The 26,333-nt window shown below is 44.1% G+C and overlaps 2 protein-coding genes across 3 annotated transcripts in view; both read left to right on the top strand.

Moving 5' to 3' along the window:
- Positions 1–26,333, top strand: part of LOC149365374 (sodium-coupled monocarboxylate transporter 2-like) — a 59,736-nt gene that overhangs the window by 22,870 nt on the left and 10,533 nt on the right. Inside the window, exons 3-13 of the mRNA XM_089583144.1 lie at positions 6,935–7,000; positions 7,557–7,608; positions 10,363–10,430; positions 12,258–12,415; positions 14,441–14,581; positions 16,039–16,168; positions 17,785–17,873; positions 18,670–18,779; positions 19,551–19,618; positions 24,122–24,208; positions 25,961–26,121. Coding sequence (XP_089439270.1) covers positions 6,935–7,000; positions 7,557–7,608; positions 10,363–10,430; positions 12,258–12,415; positions 14,441–14,581; positions 16,039–16,168; positions 17,785–17,873; positions 18,670–18,779; positions 19,551–19,618; positions 24,122–24,208; positions 25,961–26,121 — 1,130 coding nt within the window. The remainder of the gene's footprint in view (positions 1–6,934; positions 7,001–7,556; positions 7,609–10,362; positions 10,431–12,257; positions 12,416–14,440; positions 14,582–16,038; positions 16,169–17,784; positions 17,874–18,669; positions 18,780–19,550; positions 19,619–24,121; positions 24,209–25,960; positions 26,122–26,333) is intronic.
- On the top strand, positions 1,411–3,773 carry LOC149365375 (uncharacterized). Of its 2 annotated transcripts, none has more exons than XM_089582983.1 (2): positions 1,411–2,715; positions 2,769–3,773. In XM_089582983.1, exons 1-2 carry the CDS (start codon positions 1,794–1,796, stop codon positions 3,755–3,757), a joined length of 1,911 nt encoding a protein of 636 aa, XP_089439109.1. In that variant the 5' UTR covers positions 1,411–1,793; the 3' UTR covers positions 3,758–3,773. The 2 variants fall into 2 exon arrangements, with proteins under 2 accessions (XP_089439109.1, XP_089439183.1); XM_089583057.1 differs by having other exon boundaries at positions 1,413–1,895.

The following is a 26,333-nucleotide window of genomic DNA, read 5'->3' on the forward strand; positions in this document are numbered from 1 at the left end:
CACCAGCTGAAAAACTCATGGCACTGGGAGTATCGAACACCTTCTAAGAACTACAAGAAGTGCAACGTAGTGCGCATTTAGACAGACTCACACAAACCAGAACGGGAAGACACCTACTCGAGGGCTACCCCGAGGCACACAAAGAGACGAGGAACAGATTAATAATGAAGACAGAAACAACATCCGGGTACGACCCATACCCCCATACACGGACTCCAATATACACCATGAAAGACGACAAGCCAGAGTCGGAGCACTCAGCAGGGAATTCAGCGACAATGGCAGCGTAGTCTTCGCGGACGCAGCAAAGTACCGATACCAACGCAAACGATCACCGTTGTAACACACGAAGGAGGGAAAGAAATAACCAGCTCAACGATAAACAACCTAAACATAGAAGCAGCTGAAGAAGCCGCCATTGCTGTGGCAATTCCGCACGGCAACGCAACAGGACAAAACCTCAATATAGTGACGGACTCCAAGCAAGCATGCAGAAACTACATAAGAGGCAGGATCGACAGCATCGCCAATCATATTCTACACACGAAGGGAAGACACAAAAACACTAAACATAGTGTAGTGTAGGTTCCGGGACATGAGAGGATGAGGGGCAACGTGGCAGCAGACGAGTTAGCTCGAGGGTACTTCAACCAAGCCGACTCAACCCCCCCGTACTCAGATATACTCGATCATTGCAGGGGTCCGCGGAAACGGTACTCAGTCCCACACAAGAGGCTTACCAAAGAGGAGGCGGTAGACTAGCGCAAACTACAAACAGGTACTTACCCGCACCTGCACAAACTACACAAGACTTTCCCTACACAATATGAAGACCAATGTCCGTAGTGACAGGGTAAACCTACACTAGAGCATGTCACGTGGACCTGCCCTAAGGCAGACTCACAGCCAAGAATACACCACCCTAGTGTGATGCTGTGGGAGCACATGCTGGCCAGCGAGGACGAGCAAGCGCAACGATTTCTTGCCGCTGAGCCACGATGGCAGCGTAAGGGTCAAGAACACTTTAAATTTATCAGCAATAAAGTTTCTTCCATCCATCCATCCACCAATAGCTTCCATGTCCTTCTGAGTCTGCGCCAGTCTGCTTCAGTGCGCGACCGTGTAGGATGCTCTAGCGCTCTGAAGAGAATGGCCTCAAGCTCGCGTGTTTACCTTAAGGGCGGACGATGCTGTAGATGCGTGTACATGCATACATGCGCGCATATGCAGGCTAATACACACACACACACAGACACACACAAGCATGCATGAATACATACACAACGTAAATCCACCGCCTTACTCATAGCGAGCTATTTATTTTATCGGACTTATCTAATCTCACATCAGCAGATTAGATAAGAACATAAGTAGCTGATACAGTGTGGAAACTACTGTGCCACGGTGGTGATTGTGTGGTGGGTGCCACTAAGTGGTAGCGGTTCGAGCTTCCTGTTTTCAAGTGCGTCCTTCAGTCTAGAGTGCCTTGTTGTGCACTTGACCGTCGCAACGGTCGTGCTGTGATAAGAGATGTGGGTATGTGTTGGTGAGGTAAGAGCGGCTCGGTCGGTCTTATAAGAAGACACAGTTGCAGCGCTACATGGACGACGGTTGAGCATCGGACGGCTTAGACGAAGCACTGGCGTCTGCTTTAGCTGCGAGTGAAAATTCTACTAAAGAAGAAACTGTTCAAGTCGACAGTACTCCTCGTCCTTTCTATATAGACCTCTGTGAAGAGGAAGAAGAAGGTTTTTAAGAGTGAAATCGAGACTTCGAAACGCTGAAAAAAGAGAATGGACTCTTCTAAGAATCCAGCAATCCGTCGAACATGGTGGTCAACATCGAATCAAGGGAATCGCTGGATTCTCAACGACTACCTGCCTCAGGACGAGTCCGTGAGTGTCATGATTCCAACTTTTCAAGTAATGGATCAGCCACTACCGACTTTGTGGAGCTTTTTGGAACGCTTCGAGGATCCACAGTTAATTATTCAGAGAATGCCAATCCAGGTACTTGTGATGTATCTGATGGACCTCCGGCAAAAACACAGCGACGAGTTCTGGGAGAACTTAATTTCCAAAACCAGCAAATTTCTCACGGAAAATTGTAAGGAAAATGTACCAGAAAAAAAAGAAAATTTGGGCAGAATTTCTTCCAGTAGTCTACTATCCGCTCATCAAGCTAACGCAGTGCGTTGGTGCAACGGAACCTTCCAAGGACGAAGTCTGCGGGAGCTCTTTCAGCATTGTAAGGAGGTCGTTAGCGACACAAATCGACTTATTCATGACATCCTGCCCGATCCAGATGGTAGAATTGACTTGCTTTTGGGTCAGCTATCAAGCACAAGAAAATCTAACGTACTCTGGTTCGTTAACGTTCATCGACGCGGCGGTGCTGCTCACCAATTGTTCCTAACTAGCTCATTACCCAGTAGATCAGAAGCCATTGAGTTGGCGAAGCACATCAATGCCGAGTATGGAACTGGACCAGGTCGACACGCCCACATTATCCACGTGTGTCCATGGGCATCTAACTACTGCCGGTGTAAGCCCCTGCAAGGAGTGTGTATCAAGCGACGAAGTAGACCGAGCAAGCCCTGGCGAGTCCTCACTGAGCGACATTTCATTAAACTCATCGAATACCTCTTGCGTCACCCCAGGCAGCTGTGTCTATTCAAAGTTGGATGTGCACCCGTCGACATCTCACTTCCTTCCAGTAAGTTGTTCATTATTTTGTTTTAGCAGTATAATATATGTTACTTTTTGCAGGTGGAAATGTGGCCTCGAGCAACGGACTAGACGAAACATGGGAGCCTATTTGGCCCTCCACAACTCAAGTACACCGTTCAGATTTCAAGTCAGACAAACCTGGTGGCGCTGCAGGCCCTCTTTCAAGCACTGAACGAGCTGACTACGAGCCAGCCCCAATAGAACAGCCCAGAACAAGAAGTCAAGACTCGACAGTGTTAAGCATTTACAATTTTTTAAAGCAAATTTGTGTGTCACCTCCTAAATCTAACTGTCGTACTTTGGACGGGGTGGATGGTCCTGTTGCTAGTTATAGTGCTTCAGATAATGTATACAACTTGGCTGTAAGGCGCTGGAAAACCGAGCTCTGTTACTGGAACTTTGATGATTTTTGTCATCACTACGATGTTGTGCAGCCAAATCCTGTCTTAGTTCCTATGACCCAGTGCCTTTCAGTTACTGTAAGTATGGTAATGGTAGAAAGAATCCTTGAGATTCAAAGTGATGGCCAAGTGAAAAAGTTTGTAAATGAAGTGTATGCCGTGAAGGAGAAAACTTTGCCGAAAAAAAATTGTATTTATATAATTTCGGTACCATGTTCTGGAAATAACTATGTTTTCGATGCTATCCGCACATTTTATTTAAATACTGGACAGATGGGTAACTTTAACCGCAACACAAGTTTCCCCTTCCAGGATTGTGATAGCAGAAGAGTAACCCTTTGGAATGAACCTAACATTGAGTACAGTTCATATGAAACTGTAAAAATGTTTCTTGGAGGTGACACATTGAGTGTTGACAAGAAGTATGAAGATTTTGTGCAAATTTACAGGACTCCTGTCATTATGTTAACCAATAATGAAGTTTTGAATCGAGATCCTGTGTGGACAAACAGGTGTTTCTTTTATAAATGGAAACGACTTGACCTGTGGCAAGATAATGTGGCAAAGCCTCACCCCTTTGTGTGGCGAGAGCTTGTAAATAAATATGTATACAATTTGGAGGAATAAACTTTATTCGTCAACAGTTCTTGGTCTTCGTCTTCTGGGATCGTCATTCTCAACGTCCGGACGGCGCCTCTTGTGGGCTACTTCGTCTTGGGCTGTTGCATATCTTGCTTGAGCTTCGAGGGCACGTCGTAGTTCGTCGTGCTGCGTAGAGCTTGTAGGTGCTTCATACGTTGCTCCAGAGGCCTGGTTTTGGGTGGAAGTGGCGATGTCTCGTTCATCTGCACGGCCAGAAACTTTAAATGCCGTTGCAGGATTATATCCATAATTTTTTTTTTCTGTATGTCCAGTACTCTGGTTTTCGAATCAGGGGAATAACATCACTCATGGGTTTACGTTTAGCTTGTTTCGCCAAGCCTGTCTTTAGACCTCCATAGCCACGTATATTACAGCCAGTATATACTCCTCCAGGATTAACTGCATTAGCAGGTTGGAAGTAAGTGTCTTTAGATGTATGTATTGAAGACAAGGCATAATCAAAGGAATGATGATATGCAACTTCAAGTTCGCATTCAATTTCCCAAATTCCACAAACTGCTGTCCAGCTTGATGAAGGAGCTAAAGGAGTATTTGTTTGTACTGGTAAGACACCAGAATGAATTAGTGAAGGTGCATATGGTGCCATTTCATTCATAAGAGGATGTTTTGCATAGCAACCTTTTTCTATGCATACATCATAAGTAAAAACAGCATCATTTAGTTTAGCCCTCTCTTCATCACAACTGATGTTTTTCATAAGCTTTCCTTGTATATAAGCATAACGATATGTCTGAAAGTTGGCAGGACTTCAAATACTATCATACACTGGTGCATTATTGTAGACTCTTAATGGTGCAAACTTAAAGTGATGGTGGTAATTTATTACAGGTTCGCCTTTCTCAATATTCATATCCATGATGTTAAGGTGTCTGTTAAGAACTAATGTATCATCTTTCGGAACTACAATCATAGTATAATTATTGTGATGTCTTGGGATACCTGTTACACAAGGAATATTGCAGGGATCATAACTGGTTTTCTTACCCCATATCATTTTAGGTAAACAATCAAAAATGTCATCTGCATCATCTACAGAAGGTTTTGTTTCATCAGATGAATCTCATTTGTAAGGCATTTCTAAAGTATTGTAAGTAGTTGGTTGGTTTGTTTGTGGGGTTTAACGTCCCAAAGCAACTAAGGCTATGAGAGACGCCATAGTGGAGGGCTCCGGAAATTTCGACCACCTGGGGTTCTTTAACGTGCACTGACATCGCACAGTACACGGGCCTCTAGAATTTCTCCTCCAAAGAAATTCAACCGCCGCGGCCGGGATCGAACCCGCGTCTTTCGGGTCAGCAGCCGAGCACCATTACTGAGCCTTATTGTAAGTAGTGTAAAGTCCAACGGCTGAAGCAATTTGAACTACCAACTGACTGTTTACCTATCCGATGTTAGCCTGATTTGTTGCAAAAGGTAATCTATAACCTAAAGGCGTTACTTTAAAGTTACAATACTTTGCAAAAGTTCTTTCTGCAAGATGTCCCCAGTGCCCTGGACTGATATAATAAAACAGATGATTAGGATTAACTGATGCCAATGGAGTTTTCAAAAAATAGTTCGGTGAGGTATCCGTAATGTTAAGTGATTGCATAATAGTTTGAATTGTTTCATATTCAAAACGGTATCCTCCAGTATATACTTGAAAGGTATTTTTAAACTTATAAGTTAAAGTCGAAAGAGAAGGGTTTCTTAATATTTGATTTGCCATCATTGCACCAGAAGTAGTATATCCTGCTTTATTTTGTTGACCTACTTGCTTATCTTCTGCTAATCTCTTGGCCATTTTAATTTCTTCTTCGTTTAACAAACTATCACTCTTACGTTTCAGTTTTTTTTCAAACGTGGATGCTTAACTTTTTTACTAAAGTATTAACGAATATCTTGTTGTTCCTGTCCTTTACTTCCACTACCTCCGGCAATTGCCTTAAGTTTATGATATTGAACACCTAAAACATTTTCTATTATATATGTTCCTCCTATTCCAATAGTTCCTAACCAAGCGTGAGGGCTTTTTTTGCCTTCTTCAAACATACGGCTAATAAAATGTAGGTCAGCAGTACGTACTATGGAAGGGTCTCCTTCCCGCTCAGCTTCAGCGTATGCAAGATCGTGTTGCCGAGCGTATTCGTTGTCTTTATCAGTCGGAGGTCCGTTGTCGAGAGCGTTTCCCGGACCGAAGTAGTTGTGACCTCTCAAGACAGGCGAAAATATAATCTGTACATATAAATATATAACACATATATCTAAAGAAATGGAGAATACATACATACATACATACATACATACATACATACATACATACATACATACATACATACATACATACATACATACATACATACATACATACATACATACATACATACATACATACATACATACATACATACATACATACATACATACATACATACATACATACATACATACATACATACATACATACATACATACATACATACATACATACATACATACATACATACATACATACATACATACATACATACATACATACATACACAATATCCTAGTAACTACCCACCCGACCAATCGTCACAAAGACATACGATGTTACAAAAAACCGATTACTGTGATAGTTCGTGTATACTGAATAAAGGAAAAGCTCCACAGCGCTACGAAAGACGATCGGCCTAGTCTGTCCCCACACGGGCCACCATTTACGCTTTCAAATATATCGCTCTTGCACAGTTCGACGCCTTCACCTCAGATACACGGTTCAGTGAATACATCATGGCTCAGTCAATTCTGGGCCAAATAGAGCAGGGACACCTTCATAACAAACAACTTCTGGCAATTAAACCCTATATGCTCGTATTTTGCCGCGCACTCTATAACCAGCAAGGGTGGAAGAGCGGGCTAGTTGGTAGTTCATCTTGAGGAAAAACACAGCGCACTCCTAAGACACGGACAAAGAAAGGCAAGACGATACAGACGATACACTTTATAACCAGAGCAGACTATTTTAACAACCAGAGCGATGCTGCCACATGATATAATGCTCGATGAAAACCAGGAGAAATCTCAACTTGAAAAGGGTTGTACAAATTTCCATTTAGAAAGCAAAGGACGACTCAAAACTAAACTAAGCACTGCCACTTTTTTTTTTCCACGCAACAGTACCTTCGAATGCGCTATGGAAGCGGAGTCGGTGTTGCGTCGTCCGTGATTTACTTTGGGCTGAGCGTAAGTACATTATCAGATTTTTATGCTTGCAGGATTAAGTTCTGAGATCAGGAAGTTTAACACACCGCACAATGTATGTCAGTTTCACAAATGTTTACCACGGCGAAAATTTTACATTCATATTAATCATAGGCAACGGCGTTATTGAGCAGTAAAAAACGATGCCCAGAAAAAAGGTTTCTGTGATTGGCGTCAAGCATTATGCGAGCGCCGGTAAAAGAAGTTAAGCCTGCTATGCAGTGCGTGTCGCACACAAGGGTTTCAATTTCTGTGGTTGTATGTCTTCTACTCAACAAAAGTGAAACTGCTGGACAACAAAACATACGCGCACAAACAGCAAGAGAATTACTAACATCTACCAACAAATACTAAGATAGTTAAAGGAGAGTTATGCGTTCAACAACTATGTTCCTGCGTTAGTGGAACATGTACCGAGTTCACACAAATAACAACACCCTTCTCGTCAACTTCCACAACAGTTTTTCTCTTCAGATTTATTTGTCATTGATTGACTGACGATTGATTGGTGTATTCATTCACTGATTGGCCATTTCAGCAATCCATCGGCGTGGCAGGCCTCTACAGTGCAGCGATTGCCATGTCCACAAGTAAGCTTTTACCGGCAATTACATTACCAAGAAACAATGCATAAAATAAAACTGCAATATTAGAAAAGCAACACATATTTATAATAACCATACCTTTCATGGTATTTTTTACCAAGAAGCCCTGATGTATAGTCTGAGTACAGATTTTTTTATCTACGCATTGCCTGAGCATTGATTGTCTTAAGGTGCACTAAAGAGGAATCTGAAATCGTCTTTTTTTTTGCCACGGGAACTCGATCTAAACTCCCCAAGAATTCTTAGAAACTTTAAATTATTGTCCTCTGCGGCCGATTTTCCTATTAAATCGAATTAAACGCCCCGCCTTTTTTTGTTAGCTCACGTCCGAAACGAGGAGTCAGCCAATGTGTGGAGTTCCTTTCAGCCAGTTGCATGGCGGCCTCGCTTTCGGTATTTTTTTTTTAAGTTTCTGTGAATAAATAGTTTCAGGCACAGACTACATGGCCTCAAATTAGGCCCACGGAAATAAAAATGCGCGAGGACTCTGCTTTCGCTCATGGCTACGTATCACTCCGCCGATAACAGAGCAGCAGGCCGCCACGCGGCTTGCTGAAAGGCACTCTACGCGTTGGCTGACTCCTCCTCTTTTCGGAGGTGACTTAAAAAAAAGGCGGAAGCCGGGACGTTTAATTTGATTTAATATGGAATACGGACGCATAGGACAATAATTCAAAGTTTCTAAAAATGCTGAGAGAGTGTAGATGGAGTTCATGCGGCAAAACAACTAGCTGAGAATCCACTTCAGTGCACCTTGAAGGTTACCTCCCACATTGGTGTTTTCTGCACCTGACACGCATGCGTTGTTTGGTTACCTGGGTAGGCTATCTTTCAATAAAAAATCAGTTGTTAGTCAAGCGCAGACCTGTGTACTTGTGTTCCCGTTTCAGTTGTCGGTTGCAAAATGTATGTTTCTATGTGGTATTTATATAGAATGCGTCCATGAGTTCGTGATCATTTCGTTGCTCCTGTAGACCTCCGACCTTATCTCCGTTATTTGGTGGCACCGAATGGTTTTATTACATGATCATGTGCTTTCACCCGGTGCAGTGGCTGATGTACCCAGAACAGAATGTTTTATTTTCCTTCCCAACAGCCCCCTTTTAAAATATTAACTGCACTTTGCAGCTAGCTTAGCGCCATCTGCTGTCCTTTCAGAAACAATTTATTTTTCTCTTGAAATGATAACACTACTACTGCCTCTTGCTTCAATTGAGTGACCGCAGACTGATTTTGTATGTACAGGAAATACGGATCCGGTGCTGGAAGAGCGTTCTCTCGTTCCAAGCACGGTAAATCGGCGGCGAAGAATACTTTCGGTCACGGACAAAGCACTACTCACTGCCTGGGGCTCGGCGATACCTAGTCCGCAGATAGCAATACATCATTCAAAGGACCAGCAAAATCCTGAACCGATGGCACTTGCGGACGTTTTTTGAATCAAGCCCGTCTTTCTTTCGGAATGATTGTCATTATGATAATCTTCTGTCTTGTTGCGCATACTTCCAGGACTAAAACATACCCTTTTTTCCTCCAGTTAGAACTTTTCTTAAAAGATCCATTTACGAGATGAAGGACAGGTACTATAGCGAGGTGGCCAACTTCTCCTCTGGTGGAGAATCGCGTTTGGTGCTCCCTCAGTCAGTCTTTGTAGTGCGGTCGCACCTTCGCAAGCATATTTCATTGACCGTAGGACTTTTTCCCCGGGAGCAGGCGAACAACTCTAGGTATGGAGTGCTTCCCTGATTTGGTTTAAAATCATGAAGACGATGAAACCCTGGGGTATACAACTTAAACGACATTATCTCGTTTTTAAGATATTTCCTCAGCTCAGCTTTGCGCGTTCTCCACCTTAGTCAGCCCATCAGCGGGCGCCCATCGGCTAAAATGGACCTCCCACCTGCGAACCTGGCTCCTACCAACACCATGGACTTAACGGGTGGATGCCTAACCTATAGCTCGCCATTGCAGTTAGTGTTCTGCGCATTCATTGAAATATATCAACTGCGATATGTCATTTAATTTCGAAACATGCCAGCTAACCCTGGATCATTCGCTTTATTCCTTTTAATCATCTTTTACTTTTCAATGTGGTAGTACTACTAGGCGCATGTTACAATTTCCAGCATACGTAAGTCCCTCCAACATGCTTTGTGGCAGGCGGCCTAATTGCCCACCGCGTTGTGGGCAGCCTCCCTGGTGTGTACATCTGTAGGCGTTCACCAGGGTGAATGATACACCAGGGCGAAGTCCTTCAAGGAAAATGCCTTCAAGGTAAAGGTCTTAAGGTGAAATGCCTTTAGGATAAGTTCTTTTAGGTTGAGGACCTTCATGGTACCGCGTAAAAGGCTTTAGACTAAAAGCCTTTATGATAAAGGCCATTAGGACGAATGCCTCTATCACGCAACGACCTGGAGTGCCCACCGTAAATAGCGCTGCTGCACGATATTCCGCCTTAGCCATGCTAAACCGTCTGATATTTTAATCTGCATATTTACCGCGGGACCGTGACTCGAATCCGTTACCTACCGGGCACAAGCCGAATTGTCCGCCTCTGGCATCGGCAATTTTCCAATATTTCATCTAACACGCAAAGGTTGCTGGGTTTCTCATTTTGCCGACGCGATATGAAAAGTTACGAGGGAAATGTTCGAAGACGGGAACCTTTTATTAGGTATATCGCCATTGAACTTATCTTTTTATTGAACGATTCACCTATGTTTTCTTTTTCCGTTTCAGTGTTTGGTTTATCGCCCGTAGCAACAACTATTGCACTTGGCGCCGCCGGAACAATATACACGGCACTGGTGAGTTAGTCCTGTCAAACTTCCTGGTCTCAAAAGTGACAGCACTCTCGCTTCTATTGAAAAAAAGCGCTCAGAAGCACAGCCTCTCAACTAGAAGTTTCAGATAACTACATCAGTTCCAGGAAAACTTATACTCGTCTCACTTCGTGGTGGCCAAAAATACTATCAGAATTTGATTTTAAATTATGAAGACACACAAGCAAAAATTGCAAACGGAAACAGATGCCAGCTACCACCTGACGAAGAATACCTACCTGCTCCAGAAATGAGAGACGAGAAAAGGTATAAAACAGAGAAGAAAGACTTATACGACAGTACTTGGCAGCAGTGTTAATAACTCGCCGTGAGAGGCATATAAGAAAAAAAATGGCTCAGGTACAACGTGGCTTGAACCTAGTTATGCGAGTGAAAGCTGTGTTTAGCATAGTCTCCATTGTCTCAAATCAAATGTTATGGTGAAGGGTCAAGGTCAGGGTTTAAGGTCAAAGATCAAGGTCAGGTACCAATTGTCACATCATTCCGTGGTCATACTACCATGCATAGCTTAGGCCACACCACCATGCAGTTACGTTCGGTTTGACCTTGTGAGCCTTTGAAGGTAATTGTCGATGTGGTGCCTACTGTTTCAAATCAAATGTCAAGGTGAAGGCCAATGGCAAATGTCAAGGTCAAGATCAAAGGTAAAGAAAGGTCAGGCACCCAATGGTCCTAGTCATATGATCAGATGGTCATACTACCACAGCCTGGGCCGTACTACCCCGCAGTTAAGTTAGGTTTGACCTTGTGAGGCACTGAAGATCATTATTTCATCCACATCGAAATCGGAAGTTGTACCGCGACGAGTAGATCTGTCGCTCTAATAAACGACATAGTGGGCTTCCACTAGCGACACTTCTTACAATTTGAAACCACTAGCACTAAATCTGGTTGTATTGTCGTGAAATATGGAAATATCCAGGGGTCATTCGCTAAAGTACCAGTCTCTGAAAGACAGGTATAACTAATGAACAATATTTCTCCTGTCACCTTTTAGAATATACAGTATGCCCACAACTTAGCACCATTCATTTCGAAGACGGTCTTTTTTGGAACGTACCCAGATATGCTCGAAATCGCTAGCAAAGGCTTTTAATTCCTGGTGAAAAGTCACAAAAAACGATACACTGAATTTGCCTTCTAAAGGATAAGTATTATCGGTCATCACCTTCCGTTTAGGCACATTTTTCTTCCATCATGCATTTTCCCTGCGGCAGGCGTCGCAAAATGCAGCCGTGTGCAGGAATGTGGCACCCCACCACCATCGCCAAACTCGACAATATCGCCGTCTTACCCTACAAGACAGCGGAACCTCATATGGTTAAAATCTTTGCCTTCCCTCTTTCTCTTTTTCTCTCTCTCTCCGGTACGCTCTTATCTGAGCAAAATTTTGGTGTATGTAGGCGCCATGTGTACATGCTTTACAGCTTGATCGAAAGCCTATAGAATTGGACAAATTTGGCAAAAGAATTAGGGCCCGATGAATGCACATACAGAGCATAATCCCACGCTTCAGACGAGATTACCGCACGCTGTGTTTGAGATGTCACAAGAAAAAGCGCTGCTAAAGCTCATAGCCATTGTCAACGGTCATCAGCAGTGAGCTTGCTAACGTTGAAAATATGGCACTGTGCTGTCATACAAGCTCAAGCATATATTATTCGAAATGAAGATCAGCACAAACGGGGCCATTCTTAGAGCATAACTGTTACGAGCAATACCGACTGCATGGCGTTACATAGAGACGAGTGAGAATCCGCACCTTTTCATTCTTTTTTTCTGCATCATCAGGGAGGTCTTCGAAGTGTCGTCTGGGCCGATTGTGTGCAGGCGCTTATCATGACTGTTGCACCTTTGATAATCATCGTTAAGGTTATCTGCGATTCTTCCCAAAGCGTTGATTCATTAAGAAGCATGGATGATTTCGACATCAAAGCAAATTTTTTTCGGTAAGCCATCACCCCTTTCCTCAACATGCGTTTTAATTAACCTTCAGCGCTACCTGAAGAAAACTGGTCTTGAGAGTTCCGGATGGTCGCATTTTCTAACTTGTCTAACGCGCCTTGCTTCCCTTTTGCGCTGTCTGCAGAATTATGCAAGCGCATTTGTCAGCAAGCTTGTACGGAGAGAATTAATACAATAATTTTAGGTCATTATATACAGTATTTTTTCTTTCGGCTACGCATTTCACGAGAGTCAAATGATTAAGTTCGTTGGGTAAATAATAATCAAGTGTAATATATATATATATATATATATATAAGCCGCATCACGTATCATTAGGTATGAGAACCACAGGCGTGTGAAAAGTGTGTTTTCTAAAAATTCCTATCGGTATCGGTATTCCGTCTTTTTGTCCACAGCGAAAGACTTGCGTGAGATTCCATACATGTATAGTTCTCGCCACACGTGGGAATGAGTTTCTTTCGGGTGCAATATAAATGTTGGTCTAGCGTCTAATGAAATGCTTTTACCAGCTGTTTCACATGAACATGCAGCGCTCTCATATTGTGCAGGTTTAGATGTATCGCTATCTTCGCAGCGCTTCGTGCGTTGCGAGCACATCTGTTCTGTTTAACACTTGCTCATATCTAGTACGTAACATCCCGTGCGTTTACTTTGAGTTTACTGCGTTTGAGTTTTGGTTGTTTAAATTTAACTGATTACAGGAGCGAACAGGGGTGATTCTATGTCTAATAAAGAAATAAAATTAGTTTATCCCTCCTTCTTTTGTCGAGAACCATGCCACCATGTACGAATTGCGGCTCAGTGTCGCGAAGCAAGTATTCTTTTAAGTTTCATCCCACTTTATTTCCCACAACGCAACCTGTGTGCGAACGCGGTCATTTTATAGTTGTAGCAACAGCTTCCGCTAAGGAAACTGCCAATCATTCACACTGCGCTTGCTCATGAACTTAGATTGCAGCTTTTACTAAGTCTTAACAATTTCAAATAGGCATCCGACTTCTTTTCAGAATAGATATGGGTTGCTTCATTTCGTGTCATGGAGTAAAAAAAGTGCCTAGGCACCCACGCACAATCTCGGAGAACGAGGCCCTGTTAAAAGGTTTTCTGACTCAACCCCTTTAAAGTAAACGTTCGCGCAGTGCCTGCGAGCAAGATGGCGATTGCCTACTTGGATTTTTTTAAGATGGTATTTTTTTACAGTTAGATCTGTCTATAGGTCATTTTGGTACCGCAGCAAGCGTCGCCCAAACCGATTTCGTCGGCTTAGCAGAAAATGGCAGGACAGTTTCTTCATTTTGTTTTAGAGAGACATTGAGGACAATTCTATCAAATAATTTTGTCAGCAAAATCCGATAGTTGGGCATTTCGGGGCCTTGTAGCTTATCCGGCAGCGAAAGGTGCATTTATTGCAAAGAGATTTGGATTTCAAGTACAAAAAGATCTTCCCACCTGCTCCGATTCGGACTCGTGAATTTATGATGATGTAATACGCGAAAAGTAGCGCTAGCTGACGTAAACTTTGACTCTGATTACTGGCGGTGACCAGTGCGGCCTAGTAGCAGACGAAATGAAAACTACGGCCTTCGAGATCTTCAAAGCATTTATCAGTCGTCGCTACCATTGTTTCGTTCATGTTTGCGCTAGCATTAGGATGAATCCCGTTCCCGATACCGACAACGCAGTCCTCGCAAAGAACTATAGTCACTCTAGTTTTAACTACTGATGGTACGGCCACATTATTCATCTCCCTTAACCCAAGAGTGCGCAGCATCCGCCTAACATACATTGAAGCTGAAGACCAGAATTAGCCCCGAGATGACGCTGTTGAACTGTTTCGCGCTGCTAAAAAAAGATGGCTGATTCGTCAGCTTATATCAGCTCTCGCTAAGCCTTCCGAGTTGCCGCTAAGGGTTAAGCACTTCGTTTAAGCAGACAAGCTACAAAAAATATTTGAGGATTAAAAAAAAAAAACTCTCCTTTGTTTTGTCTCCCTGCCCTATACATAGAATCGACATGGACATCACGACCGACGAAACTGTGTGGGCCGCCACGTTCGCGGCGTTTCCTTACCAGCTGCTGCGACTGGGCTTGGACCAAATGATCACGCAGAGATTTTTAGCAGCGAGATCTCTCAGAGAGGCTAGAATGTGAGTCAGCATTTGCTGTATACAATCTTGTACTCATTACCGGGAACGAGAAAACAGTTTTCGCAGCCATGTATTCGATATAGAGCGCGTAGTGATTTCAATACAATTATTTTTTTATTTCAGGCCTGAGAGACGTCTTATTTTCAGTGGTATTGAAGCTATATTGCATAATTCGGGGTCTTCCCATGACCGTATGAAAACATTTTCAAACCTTATACGCTACAATTGTTTCAGTACAACGTTTAGTCCTGCTATTTGCTGCAGGTACCAACCAGTAGTTCCTGAAACGTACAGAAAGGAGTTATAACACCTACTTAGTTAAGTGCATACGCGGAAGAGTACATATTTCAATCAAAATTACAAATAATTTTACGGTGAAGCGCCACAAATTATCCAAGCGCCAAGAGCTGCAAGCTGATTCAGATTAAACGACCAACTTGGATTGCTCCTCACTGCGACCATGTTGTTCAAATATTCTTGATAAGTTGGCTGCTTGAATACTCTCTTAAAGAAGTGCAATGAATACTTCATAAGGCATGTTGGCTGCATGAGTGAGAGAATATTCTTAAACGCCTTAAAGGCGTATGTAGACACGCGTGGTCTGACCAGGATGAACGATAAAAAGCTTTCCACAGTCGCCTCAAAATTTCTTACTAATAGTGCGTTACTTTTTCCAACCTTACCTTCACACACCAGCTATGAAGGACAAGAAATGAAGCAAACGCGAGCATTACTCAATTTTGGTTTCCTTTTTCTTCTCCCTATTTTCTTGTTAGAGCATCGGGCCGATGCTCTTTACGAGAGGGAGGGTAATGCCGCGTCTGCAACAATAACCGTCAGGCGGCTGCTCGGCACGCAGCTGGTGCTCAACGGTGGTGTTTTCGGTGAAGAAACTGACGTTCCACTCCGGCCACCTCTCTGTGGTGTTGCAGCTTTTCAGAACTTCTCGCTGTTGGCATTTCCCCGCCGTCTAGGCAACACGAACAGCTGCATGACAATATAATGCGTGGGACAAAAATACATGAGCTTGGCTGTTAGTATCGACCCATTCACCACCAATAATTCTACAAAGAGATGACTGAAGACGTTGCGAGCTGGAACATTCACTGACACTGTTGGTCATGAAAGCCAATCGCTTGAAACGTCTGTACGTATGAGGGGATGTAGAGCTTCCATTCTCTGGTAGCAATCCCAAGCGTCTTGGTCGTGAGGAAACGCTACAATACCTTTTTCGAGAACACACATGCAGAGAAATTATTCTATCTACAGTACATTCGTGTATGCAGAGAAATTATTCTATCTACAGTACATTCGTGTATCAATTCCTTAATAGTAACACAATGTCCTGAAGCAGCTCCACCGATGCAAATGTTTGATTTTCTTGCGATAGAATGTGATTTTTGTGTGTTAAGCAGGTGATCCAATATGCCATGCCTTCATTGTCTCTCACATTCCAGAGTAACGTTTGCCGGCGCCGGTCTACTGTCATTATTCTACACTCTCGGTGGCTTGACAGCTCTGGCCATAGTATATTGGTACAGGGACTGTGACCCAGTTCTTTCGGGCGCCATATCCCGGTACGATCAGGTATCGGATCTTTTAATCTATATGTTTCGCTTTTTTTTCCATAGAGAAAGAAGAAAAACTTTGGGGCATGAAAATCTTTTCGAGCTTCATTTATTGCCACTCATTTCAGCTGCTGCGTTTCTCACGTGGATATATATATATATATATATATATATATATATATATATATATATATATATATATATATATATATATATATATATATATATATATATATATTCCTAAAACACAAGCGCAGTCCCCTAATTCGCCAATTCTCCTGATTGCACTTTATGCGTGTATGAAATTTTTGTTATGAATAGTGCTACAAGACATTATTCGACAAAGTCTCCCTGTTGAAACCAGAGCCAGCCAGATGTCTTAATGAGCACGCGAAGTGCACGTGCTGTTTGATTGAAGCTATGCATAAAAATTGAAAGTGAATCAGCATGCAAGTTGGTAGCACTTATTTAGGGCAGTACTGCAAGGTTGGACGGTAAATAAACCACCGAGCCAGAGCGATGGAAGGCATCAAGGATAAGGAAGACAGATAAGGAAGACATGAAGGATCCAGCAGTCTCGCATGCAAAGCATGTGTGCCCTTGTAATCTTTCATATCTTTGTTAACTTTCTGACTGTCCATGATGGCAGGCATCCAAATGGAAATGAGGTCAATTCCACAGTAAGGCAAACTCTTTTTCTCGTGGCGAAATAACCTACCACACTGCCTTCGGTAATACATCGATACCTTATTAAGTAGCTTGACCGCTTAGGGTTTATTTAAAAAAAGTTAGTATAGTAGGTGGTCCCAAAGTAAAACTGTCTGGGGGGCCTCCCGTTAGAAATACATGAGTATAAGTACACTAGTTTGGAAGAAAAGCCGAAAAAAAGATTCTGCAAGCTTTTTGCAGCCGCTCTCTTTCAACTAGCGAAGCCAAATGGACGTCAGACATTTATCCGTAATTTTACCGACTATTCTTGCCTAGAGGCCCGTGTACTGTGCGATGTCAGTGCACGTTAAAGAACCCCAGGTGGTCGAAATTTCCGGAGCCCTCCACTACGGCGTCTCTCATAACCTTAGTCGCTTTGGGACGTTAAACCCCATAAACCAAACCAAACCAATATTCTTGCCAGCATGTACAGATACAAGAAAATAAAAGGGGCTACTTTATTTTTGATTCCACATCGAGTATAATTAATAAGCATACATTTTATTCGGTTTGTTCAAGCAGATCCTTCTGATGTATGATCTCCCGAGATATTAGTCACGCTTAATGCACATGCTCTTCGAGTGTGAAGGGTAAGTCCCTTTGATATTGCTTGCGCACGTATTTGTAGGTCAGCCACAAGGAGCTGGTGGATCGGTGTTCATGACAACCTTGCAACGCGCACGTCAATTCTTTAGTTAATCTCAACGCAGCGCAAACCTGAGCTTGTACTTCAATTTTATATCGCATGACGTCAGGTGACACTGAAACCAACAGCCACCCACGATTCCCAATCTCTTACTAAAGCTACGCCATATAGGCGAATTTAACCCGCAGCCTCAAACTGGCGTAAACCGCTGCAAGTCAAACGGTTAAGATACTGCTCCGACATGTCTCGATCACACGAGCAAGTTTTATTCTTTTCTTCAGATCGTGCCCTACTATATCAACGAAAGCACCGGTGCCATCGATGGAATACGAGGTCTGTTCCTGGCAGGAGTTGTGAGCGCGACCATAAGGTAAGGGATTTCTTTCCTCTGTCAAGGAGTTATAGTACCGGCTACCACAAACTAAGACTCCAACCATGTTCAGATCACCAAAGTCCAATTGTTTTTTGTTCTCTGCGTCAAAAATATTTGTACTCACTTCTATTCGGTTGAGGTCAATTTTTAGTCCAGATTTAACTAGCACACCGAGAAGAACGGCTGCCGTTAATTTCTTCCGAACATCAACAATATAGGCGACTGTATCATGTCCATCGCAGTATATCGCCTCTCACAATTCTCCCCCTGCACTCTTGGCCAAAATGAGCCACATCGATATCTTCCATATGCTCTTAGCGCTCTGACCTAGTGATCTCTTCAAAGCGTATTTTTCTAACCGTTGCTGTAAGTTCATCTCCTGCAATGGCCATTTTGTTGTCTATCTACAAAACAGGCGCCGCACCCCAGCCCAGTACTTTTACATGGTTCGAGATAAAGTTTAGATAAAATTAGAAGCGTCATATAAGTACGTTCTTTAATTCGTCCACATCGTATCTAATCTCCGACACTCAAGCACCATGAAATACAGACTTTTAAACGTGCTCCTGCGCTAGATTGCGGCAACTTTCAACGCACTTTCATACATTAAGCTCTCAATATTCAGCTTGCTAAAGCCTGGGCTGTGGTTCATAATATATGACGATGATAGCATGTCTGTTTATGTCTACATCTACATGCACACAGACATATACATGTATGCAAAGGTAGACATCTGCGGAAATGTTCACACACGTTTGTGCTTAGCCCCACTGTTTCTTTCTATGCGTTTCAGCACGGTGTCTTCCATTGTGAATTCGCACGCAGCCGTGTTGTTTGTGGATATCGTGTCACCCAACTTCCCTGTTCCTGAAAAGAAGGCACCTCTGGTGGTGGCTGCTCTCGGTAAGTTCTTGTTACTCAGTGCCTCAGCCACATTAGGCTCCTAATCTTTTGTGCTGCGATCAGTGAGAGTTATCAGTTAGCCACGATCAGTATGCGGATACTACAGTTTTTTTTTGGCATCGAAATTGAAATCAGGTTCAACAAAATGGTTTCACAACAGTAACTGGATCTTATTCAGTGGCTCTTGTTTGCGCAAGATAATGTGCTTGTCCGTGCTCGATTTGTGCGTCGGAGTCACAGCACGTTCCATAACGTAGTATGCGATGTACAGGTACAACTCTGAAAATGCTGGCTTCAGTCGCGTAACGAGTGCGAGGTTGGTCGCATACATTACTTCTTTCTGTGTGTGGTTGCCTTACGGTACAGCTGGCGCAAGCAGATTGTCTGTGGAGGCTCTCACCCCTCCCACTCAGACCCACACCCATCTTTTAGATTTTTGTCATTAATAGCATTTGCCGGTACTATCGTAACTGTAAACTGGTAATGCGGCAACACTGTCTACTGGTTATAAGTCACGGCAAATAGGAGTCACAGTTAGTTGTGCACAAAAAAAGTCAAACAGCTTTCAGAATTTTTTTAGTGTAATAGAACTTAATGCATTCCGACCTGCACTTTGAAATTGAGGTTGCGATTTGCAAAGCAACTACCCACGTCATGATTATTTTTTTCTATATCCTCTTTTTTTCCGCATCACAGTGCGGCTTCCGCAGAGGCGTAAAAACACTATTGTACTAACATTACTGGCTGAAAAATTATTTCATTATTCTACAGCAGCAACAAGCGGCATGGTTATGACCCTTCTTGGTCTTGTAGTCCCATACGCGGGATCTGCAGCAAGGGTAAGTTTAACCATAGGAAACGCATTGAACGCTGGCCTGCTTCACGCTATTGCTTCACGTTATGAACATGGATCTAGTAAGAAACGTTTAACAATAACAAGGATATGTACGCGAAGCGGTCAAGACATGCTCTGTCTGCGGACATAAGCTTGACCATTGAAACGCTAAGCTGTATTGAATATCACCGGCGTAGAATCAAGCCATCGTCATGAAAATAAAATGCTCTCTCTACAAGTGTTCCCGCTTTATATACGGGGGGTTTACGACTTGATCCACTACGCGCAGGACCTTGTCAGAAGGCGTAGTGTTCTAGGCACGCACAGCTACCCTTTCGTCGTCCTTTCTTACACCTTTTTCAAACCATCGCAATCGTCCACGGCTTCTGCTGAGGTGGAGTGCCTTCTGATGCGTTAATGAAAACTTACGCCATTGACTGTTTGCCTTTTATAAGAGGAGGTAAAAACCCGTTTAGAAGAGTGTCATTCAAATCAAAAAGAAAAACGTTCCGAGGACACTTTGGCAATTAAAGGGTTGAGAGGCGAAAGCCGGGCACACTATGCCGTGACGTCTTCCGGTGGATGTGACGTCACACCGTTCTCGTGACTATATCGATACCCGAATATACATCTTTCGGGGATTTTGTGTGTCAATTACGCTTAATTACACATTTTTCTATCTAAATTGACACAAATCTGACGTTTTTACGGCCATTCTGTGACAATTTTCACTATGCCATGACGACTTCCGGTGGATGTGACGTCTCACTTTTCCCGTGGTTATATCGACGTCCGAGCTATTTCGACGCAATTTCGACATCTTTGCCTATAATTAATTAACTAATTAATCTGCGGTCATCAAACCTCGCTTCTAGGTTCATTTTTTCTTCCTCTATCTGAAGCAACTATTGCGAATCGCATAGACATCGCGAAAAACTGTTATCGCGAATAAGTTGAGAACAAGAGCACTTGCGAAAAGACCACCTGCAAAATTCCAGGACGGCTGATTACAGGCATGCTTGTTGCAACCAAAAATAGTTGTTCATAGACTCCGTTTTGACTTCCTACTCTTCCCACAAAAGTGATTAGCACGAGGCGAGATGGATCCACCAGTCTCTATTGTATTCTTTTTCGAAAAGCAGAGAGGGGGGTGCCTCTTAATCTGTGTGAACCTGAAGGCTTCGCAACTGCTACCAGCTTTCAAGACCGAGTGTGAAGGGCAGTTGTCGAAACGGTACAATGGTGCATACAAATACCATGCTCTACTTGCTTCACGTGTTAGTACCGCCACTCTGAACACAAAAGGCGAGATCGCGAGTCAGTAAAGGTCACTGTGAGACACTACGCGAATGATACTGAAGTTGACTGACACTCCCTAAAAGTGAAAGTTTCTCATGTGACAGGGATACAGTAGATGCAATTGTCCATGTATTTGGCTTATAAGCCTTCTCATACCTGAGAATTCAAACGTTTCACATCAAAAACACAGCGTCCTACTCCCGGTTCCACCTAATGCGATGCAGCGCGTGCTATATTGTTGTCCTCTAAATAATCACAACAACAATATAGCCCGGGCTGCATCGCATTAGGCGTGCTATATTTACGTTTGCAATGATGCTTCGAGCTGCTTCAACTTTGATGAAGGCGCACCAAAATCGTTTGTGCACAGCGCGAGATTGATGAACAAGCCAAAAAAATTATTCAAACGTACGAACTTAGTGCTTACAAGCGGATGATCGAAGCGTCGTGGTATAATGTTGTTCCTACCGAAAGCGCATAATTGTGTGCGCCATTTATAAAAAGATTTTGTAAAACTTTTTAGCTCAAATAGACTAGGAGAAAGACGACACACACACATAAGCGCTTGTGTGTGTATCCTCTTTCTCGTTGTCTGTTTGCGCTAAAATTTTTTACTTGATCGATGTGCATCAACGCGTCCAAAAAAAAGTTTTAATGGTGCATAAAAACGGATCGAGTACTGCGGGTACCTCGCAGATCGTCGCTTTGTCATTCGCCTTCCAGTCTTCACGCTTCACTTTCGCCTCCCATACTTTTAAGGCGAAAGCCTTTAATGCCTCATCGTTGTAAGCAGCAGTTGTTGACAGAAAATGTCACGCTTTTCAATTGGTCGAAACGGCCGTGACGTCAAAGTGCGCGAATTTCAAACGGGGCCAATTTTGTACTTTGCCTAGTAACCATGCAACCAATTGAAGGGATCGTATAGTGATGCTCCAAGTAAGTGGGACTGAGCTTAGTTAATTGCTTAATTACCCAATTAGCCTAGTTAACTTTTCTAGTCAGGCCATATAAATAAATAAAACGGAGTAGGAAATTGGTCGAGCTCGGGAATCGAACCCCGGACTTCGGCGTGCGAGACCAGCATGCTATCCACTCCGCCATGCCAGCTCGACGGTTTGGAATCAAAAAAGGCTCTTCTAGTGAATACGGTGTCTTCGCTCACTCCCATCCTCCTCCCTTCCCTTCCGGAGAGGTTGTGTCCACCGAGATATGAGAGACAGATACATTTCCTTTCTTCAAAAACCAATTTACCGACGAGCGAGGCGTAGAACCGAATGGGCAATGGCGTTCTATGGACTCCCTGGCAGCGTTCCAAGATGTTGTCGCGTTCCACTCTTAGAGGCGAAGCTTAACATCTTAACCACACATCAGTGACCACACTTTAGGTAAAAAAAGTGCCCCTGAATTTTGACGGGTGTTCACCGAGATATGTGAGACAGTTACTGCGTAATTTCCTTTCCTCGAATACAATTTTCATTTCCTTCATTACGGGCCCTCTTTGTCTTCTTTCACTGCCACTTCCTCCCTTCCTCTACGGTGCGGTTAAGGTGTCCACCGAGATGACAGAGAATTACTGCGCCATTTCCTTTGAGTTCAAAGGGCGAGGCATCGCGCCGAACGGGTGGTGGTGAAGAGCATTTATTTAGTTATTTACAGAGAGGTGCTCGGGGAGAGGCCCCTAATGGGTCTCACCCCTTACTATACTAGGCGGAGTCCCTCATTCCGGGATCCCGTTGGTCGAGACCGCTACACAAGTCCGCCGAACCAGGGCCTGTTGGGCCGATAGTTCCTGGCAGCTGAGCAGGGCCGCCTCCCAGTCCTCTCGGGTAGGGGAAGGGGTGACTGGGGGGAGAGAAGGATTTTTTCTGCATGCCCAAACCATGTGGAAGGTGTCGGCCACCTCCCCACAGAATGAGCAGCGGCCGTCAAAAGAAGGATTAAAGTGCTTGAGAACCGCCGGGCACAGCAGGGTGTTTGTAAAGAGCCTGAGAAGAATTCGTTCGCCAGCTTTACCCAGTCCATTCATAGGAACTGGGTATCGCCGGTGTTCGGCACGATAGTGCTCAGTAATTTCTTTAAAAGAAAGGAGAGGGCTGTGATCTGGGTTAAGCTCCTCCCAAGGGACGCCTGGTGCCCGGTGAGTGAGTGCGCGGGCTGCCTCATGGGCGGCTTCGTTACCTGGCATGCCTTGGTGGCCGGGGACCCATATGATTGAGCGATGAGCTGGATCGCCGTCGCGAGTACTGCGGTGTAAAATGTGTTGAGCGAGTGGAGTGATCCAACCGAACTCAAAGTTACGACAGGCTCCGCGAGAGTCTGTGAGGATGAATTTAGAGTCGGGATGGGAGGCTGCGAGGGCGATCGCCACCTCCTCCACATGCGTTGAGTTGAGCGCTCTGAACGAGAGGCCGTCCACCTGTTTTCCCTCGTGTATGACTGCAGCCGTGTACCATTCCCCCCTGGAGCGGTAGGGGCCTGCAATGTCGACGTAGAAGACGTGTTTCTTTGAGCCATAGTGGCGGTGCAGGGCATTCGCCCGCGCCTGGCGCCGGCCATTATGGTCTTCCTTGTTCATCTTAGTTGGAAGGGGTCTAACGTAGAGGGCGCTTCTCCACAGTTCTGCACTCGAACCCGTTCCATGGTATGGTGATCATGTCTGATATGTAACCGGTCCAAGAGGCGGCGACCGGACACGGTCTGGGCGAGACGCGTGTATTGGTTAACGAACGGGTGGCGGCGTTCCGTGGACTCCCTGGCAGCGCTACAACACGCTGTCGCGTTCCACTCCTAAAGGCGAAGCTTAAGCGTCATTAATTAGTAGTTAATTAGTATTCAGGTATTAATCAGTAATTAACCATTAATTAGTGATTTGTCATCACTTAGTAATTAGTACTCAATTATATGTGACGCCACCAGTGCCACAGAAGCAGCGAAAGTGGTTCGGAAAACGCTTTCGCCTCTACGCACTTTAGACAGTCAAAGTGCCCCCTGAATTTTTCTCCGTCTCCCATCCCGTGAAAAAAGAAAACTTCTTTTCCAGCAGAAATCCGTCACACACTCCGGCGCGAAGCCTGTCTTCAGTTATTGTTCTATTAAACGCGTAGTTGGTGTTTAGAGGACTTTAACCAACTGACAGCATTATTAGTGTCATTGGCTGTCTAACTCATTTTCTCTTCGTTGCTTTGCATCTTCACCCGCCACCATGCAGTTCTGCATATCCCTGTACTCTGCCGCTTCGGGTCCTTTTACCGGCATCGTCATCCTCGCCTTCTTATTTCCATGGGCAAACACGAAGGTGAGTACTACCGCCTTATGGTACTACTGTAATGATTCTGCATGCTCAACCATCGCAGAGGCATTTTAGTCAGTGTCGTTATGGCCACACAGTTATGGTGGTAGTTCAAGGACATCTTCTGTGCAGAAAAAAAAAGATTAATAATTAGTTAATACAACTTCCTTTATCACAAGGAATATCACTTGTTATATATAAGGACTATCACTTGTTATATTATGTGGTCCTGTATTTGTTTATTATTTCCACTTCTGTGCCGCATCGTATCCTATTAATTGAAAAATCTGCCTCTTCAACTTGCTGTTTTATACATTTTTTTATTGTCTCCTTATCGCTGATATGGCCCCACTTTCTAATTTTTACGTTATTATTGAAATTAACATCGCTGCACTTTACTCATCAATACCGCTAGATCGTTCCCGGCCGCTGCGGTCGCATTTCGAAGAAGGCAAAACACTACAGGCGCATCTACTATGTGATATCAGTGAACGTTAAAGAACTCCAGGTGGCCGAAACTATCCGAAGCCTTCCGCAACGGCGTCCCTCATAGCCTGAGTCCGTTTGGGACGTTAAATCCCATAAAGTTGAAGTTTAAGTTGTTGAAGTTTATTTCTCGCTCTTAGTGGTACAGGTTTCACTGGGAGAGAGAGAACGCAGAGAAAAAAGCTGCTTGAATGCACCTTGAGAGGCACCCTCCCTACGCCCAAATTTCTGAGGCAACATATTGCCTCAGTTGTGAACAACTGAGGCAATATGTTCACAACTGTTCACAACTGTTCACAATATGTTCACAATATGTTCACAACTGAGGCACTGAAAGCGTAAAGCTTGTAGAAGCATGTGTAGACAAATTTCTAGTGTTCTAGCAAATTTTGGCTGTGCGGCGGTACTACCACGAAACTATGGAACATGGTCATTTTGACTCGGCCGGACTGAATGTAGCGGCAGCAGGTAGGGTAGCTACTGGCGTTTCGGCCATTCGGACCGAGCCTGTGATTGGTACTTTGCTTCTCTCCTCCTGACGCATTCGTGACGAGTGACGTGATGACCCAGTGAAATTAAAACGAAATGATTTGTTACAAAATGCGACCCAGGTATTTCACTCCTCACTGATTTCGGCCGACGCAAAAACCAATTCGTGTCGGCAGGTTGCATGTGCATCACTGTAGAAACACAGCTCCATGCTGTGGTTTATGGTTTATGGGGGTTTAACGTTCCAAAGCGACTCGGGCTATAAGGGACGTTGTAGTGAAGGGCTCCGGAAATTTCGCCCACCTGGGGTTCTTCAACGGGCACTGACATCGCACTGTACACGGGCCTCTAGAACTTCACCTCTATCGAAATTCGACTGTTGTGGCCGGGATCGAACCCATGTCTTTCGGGTCACCAGCCAAGCGCTATAACCACTGAGCCGCTGCGGCGGCACTTCATGCTGTAGACATTAAAATGCACAATACTGATCAATTGTGCTTTTACGCTACTTCTTTCTACTGCCCTTTTCTACTGCCCTTTATCAGCAAGCCCTTAGTAACTTTTTCTTGGTGGATACTACGCATCTGCATCTTTCTTGAAAATTTACGTATTTAATAAGCTTTGTATAAATGGTGCTGAGAAGGACAGCCCAGTTTTACTTGCTAGTTGATCAGCTGAACGTTCAGGCAGTTTCTAAGAAGCATGCCTGCACGTTTCTGCAGCAGCGAAGTCCACCGTCCACTCCTTCATTGTTCGCGTCTCTCGAATCACGGCGTCTTGCAGGGAACAGCGACGGCGGCCCTCGGCGTATTCATAATTCAGATATGGCAGACGACCGGCCGATTCTTATCGAGGATCGAACCGCTTAGAATGGCCCACAGCCTGGACAGATGTCTGCTCAACTCTACAGCCGGAGAGGTGACGCCGTCTGGAACCATCGTAGGGTGAGGAGCCATCTTGGTTCGGGTAGCACCCTGCGCTTAGACTGTTGCAAGAAGAGTTTTTTCTGCTCATGAGCCTAGCAGAGCCCTCAATATGGCAAAGATGGTGCACACGCGCACGAAGCACTAACAACTAGTGCGCACTTTCAAAAATATAAGCTCGCATTAGATGACCGACATTGATAGGGCCTGCAGTGGTCGCTCTGAGAAAAATG

Source organism: Amblyomma mixtum, chromosome 1 (genome assembly GCF_055824585.1).
Source record: "Amblyomma mixtum isolate Tamu chromosome 1, ASM5582458v1, whole genome shotgun sequence".
Taxonomy (NCBI): domain Eukaryota; kingdom Metazoa; phylum Arthropoda; class Arachnida; order Ixodida; family Ixodidae; genus Amblyomma; species Amblyomma mixtum.

Excerpts from the sequence above, each read along its gene's own strand:
- LOC149365375 (XM_089582983.1), top strand. The coding sequence starts at position 1,794 with ATGGACTCTTCTAAGAATCCAGCAATCCGTCGAACATGGTGGTCAACA. Across the intron at positions 2,716-2,768 it reads CGACATCTCACTTCCTTCCA|GTGGAAATGTGGCCTCGAGC; the intron begins GTAAGTTGTTCA and ends TACTTTTTGCAG.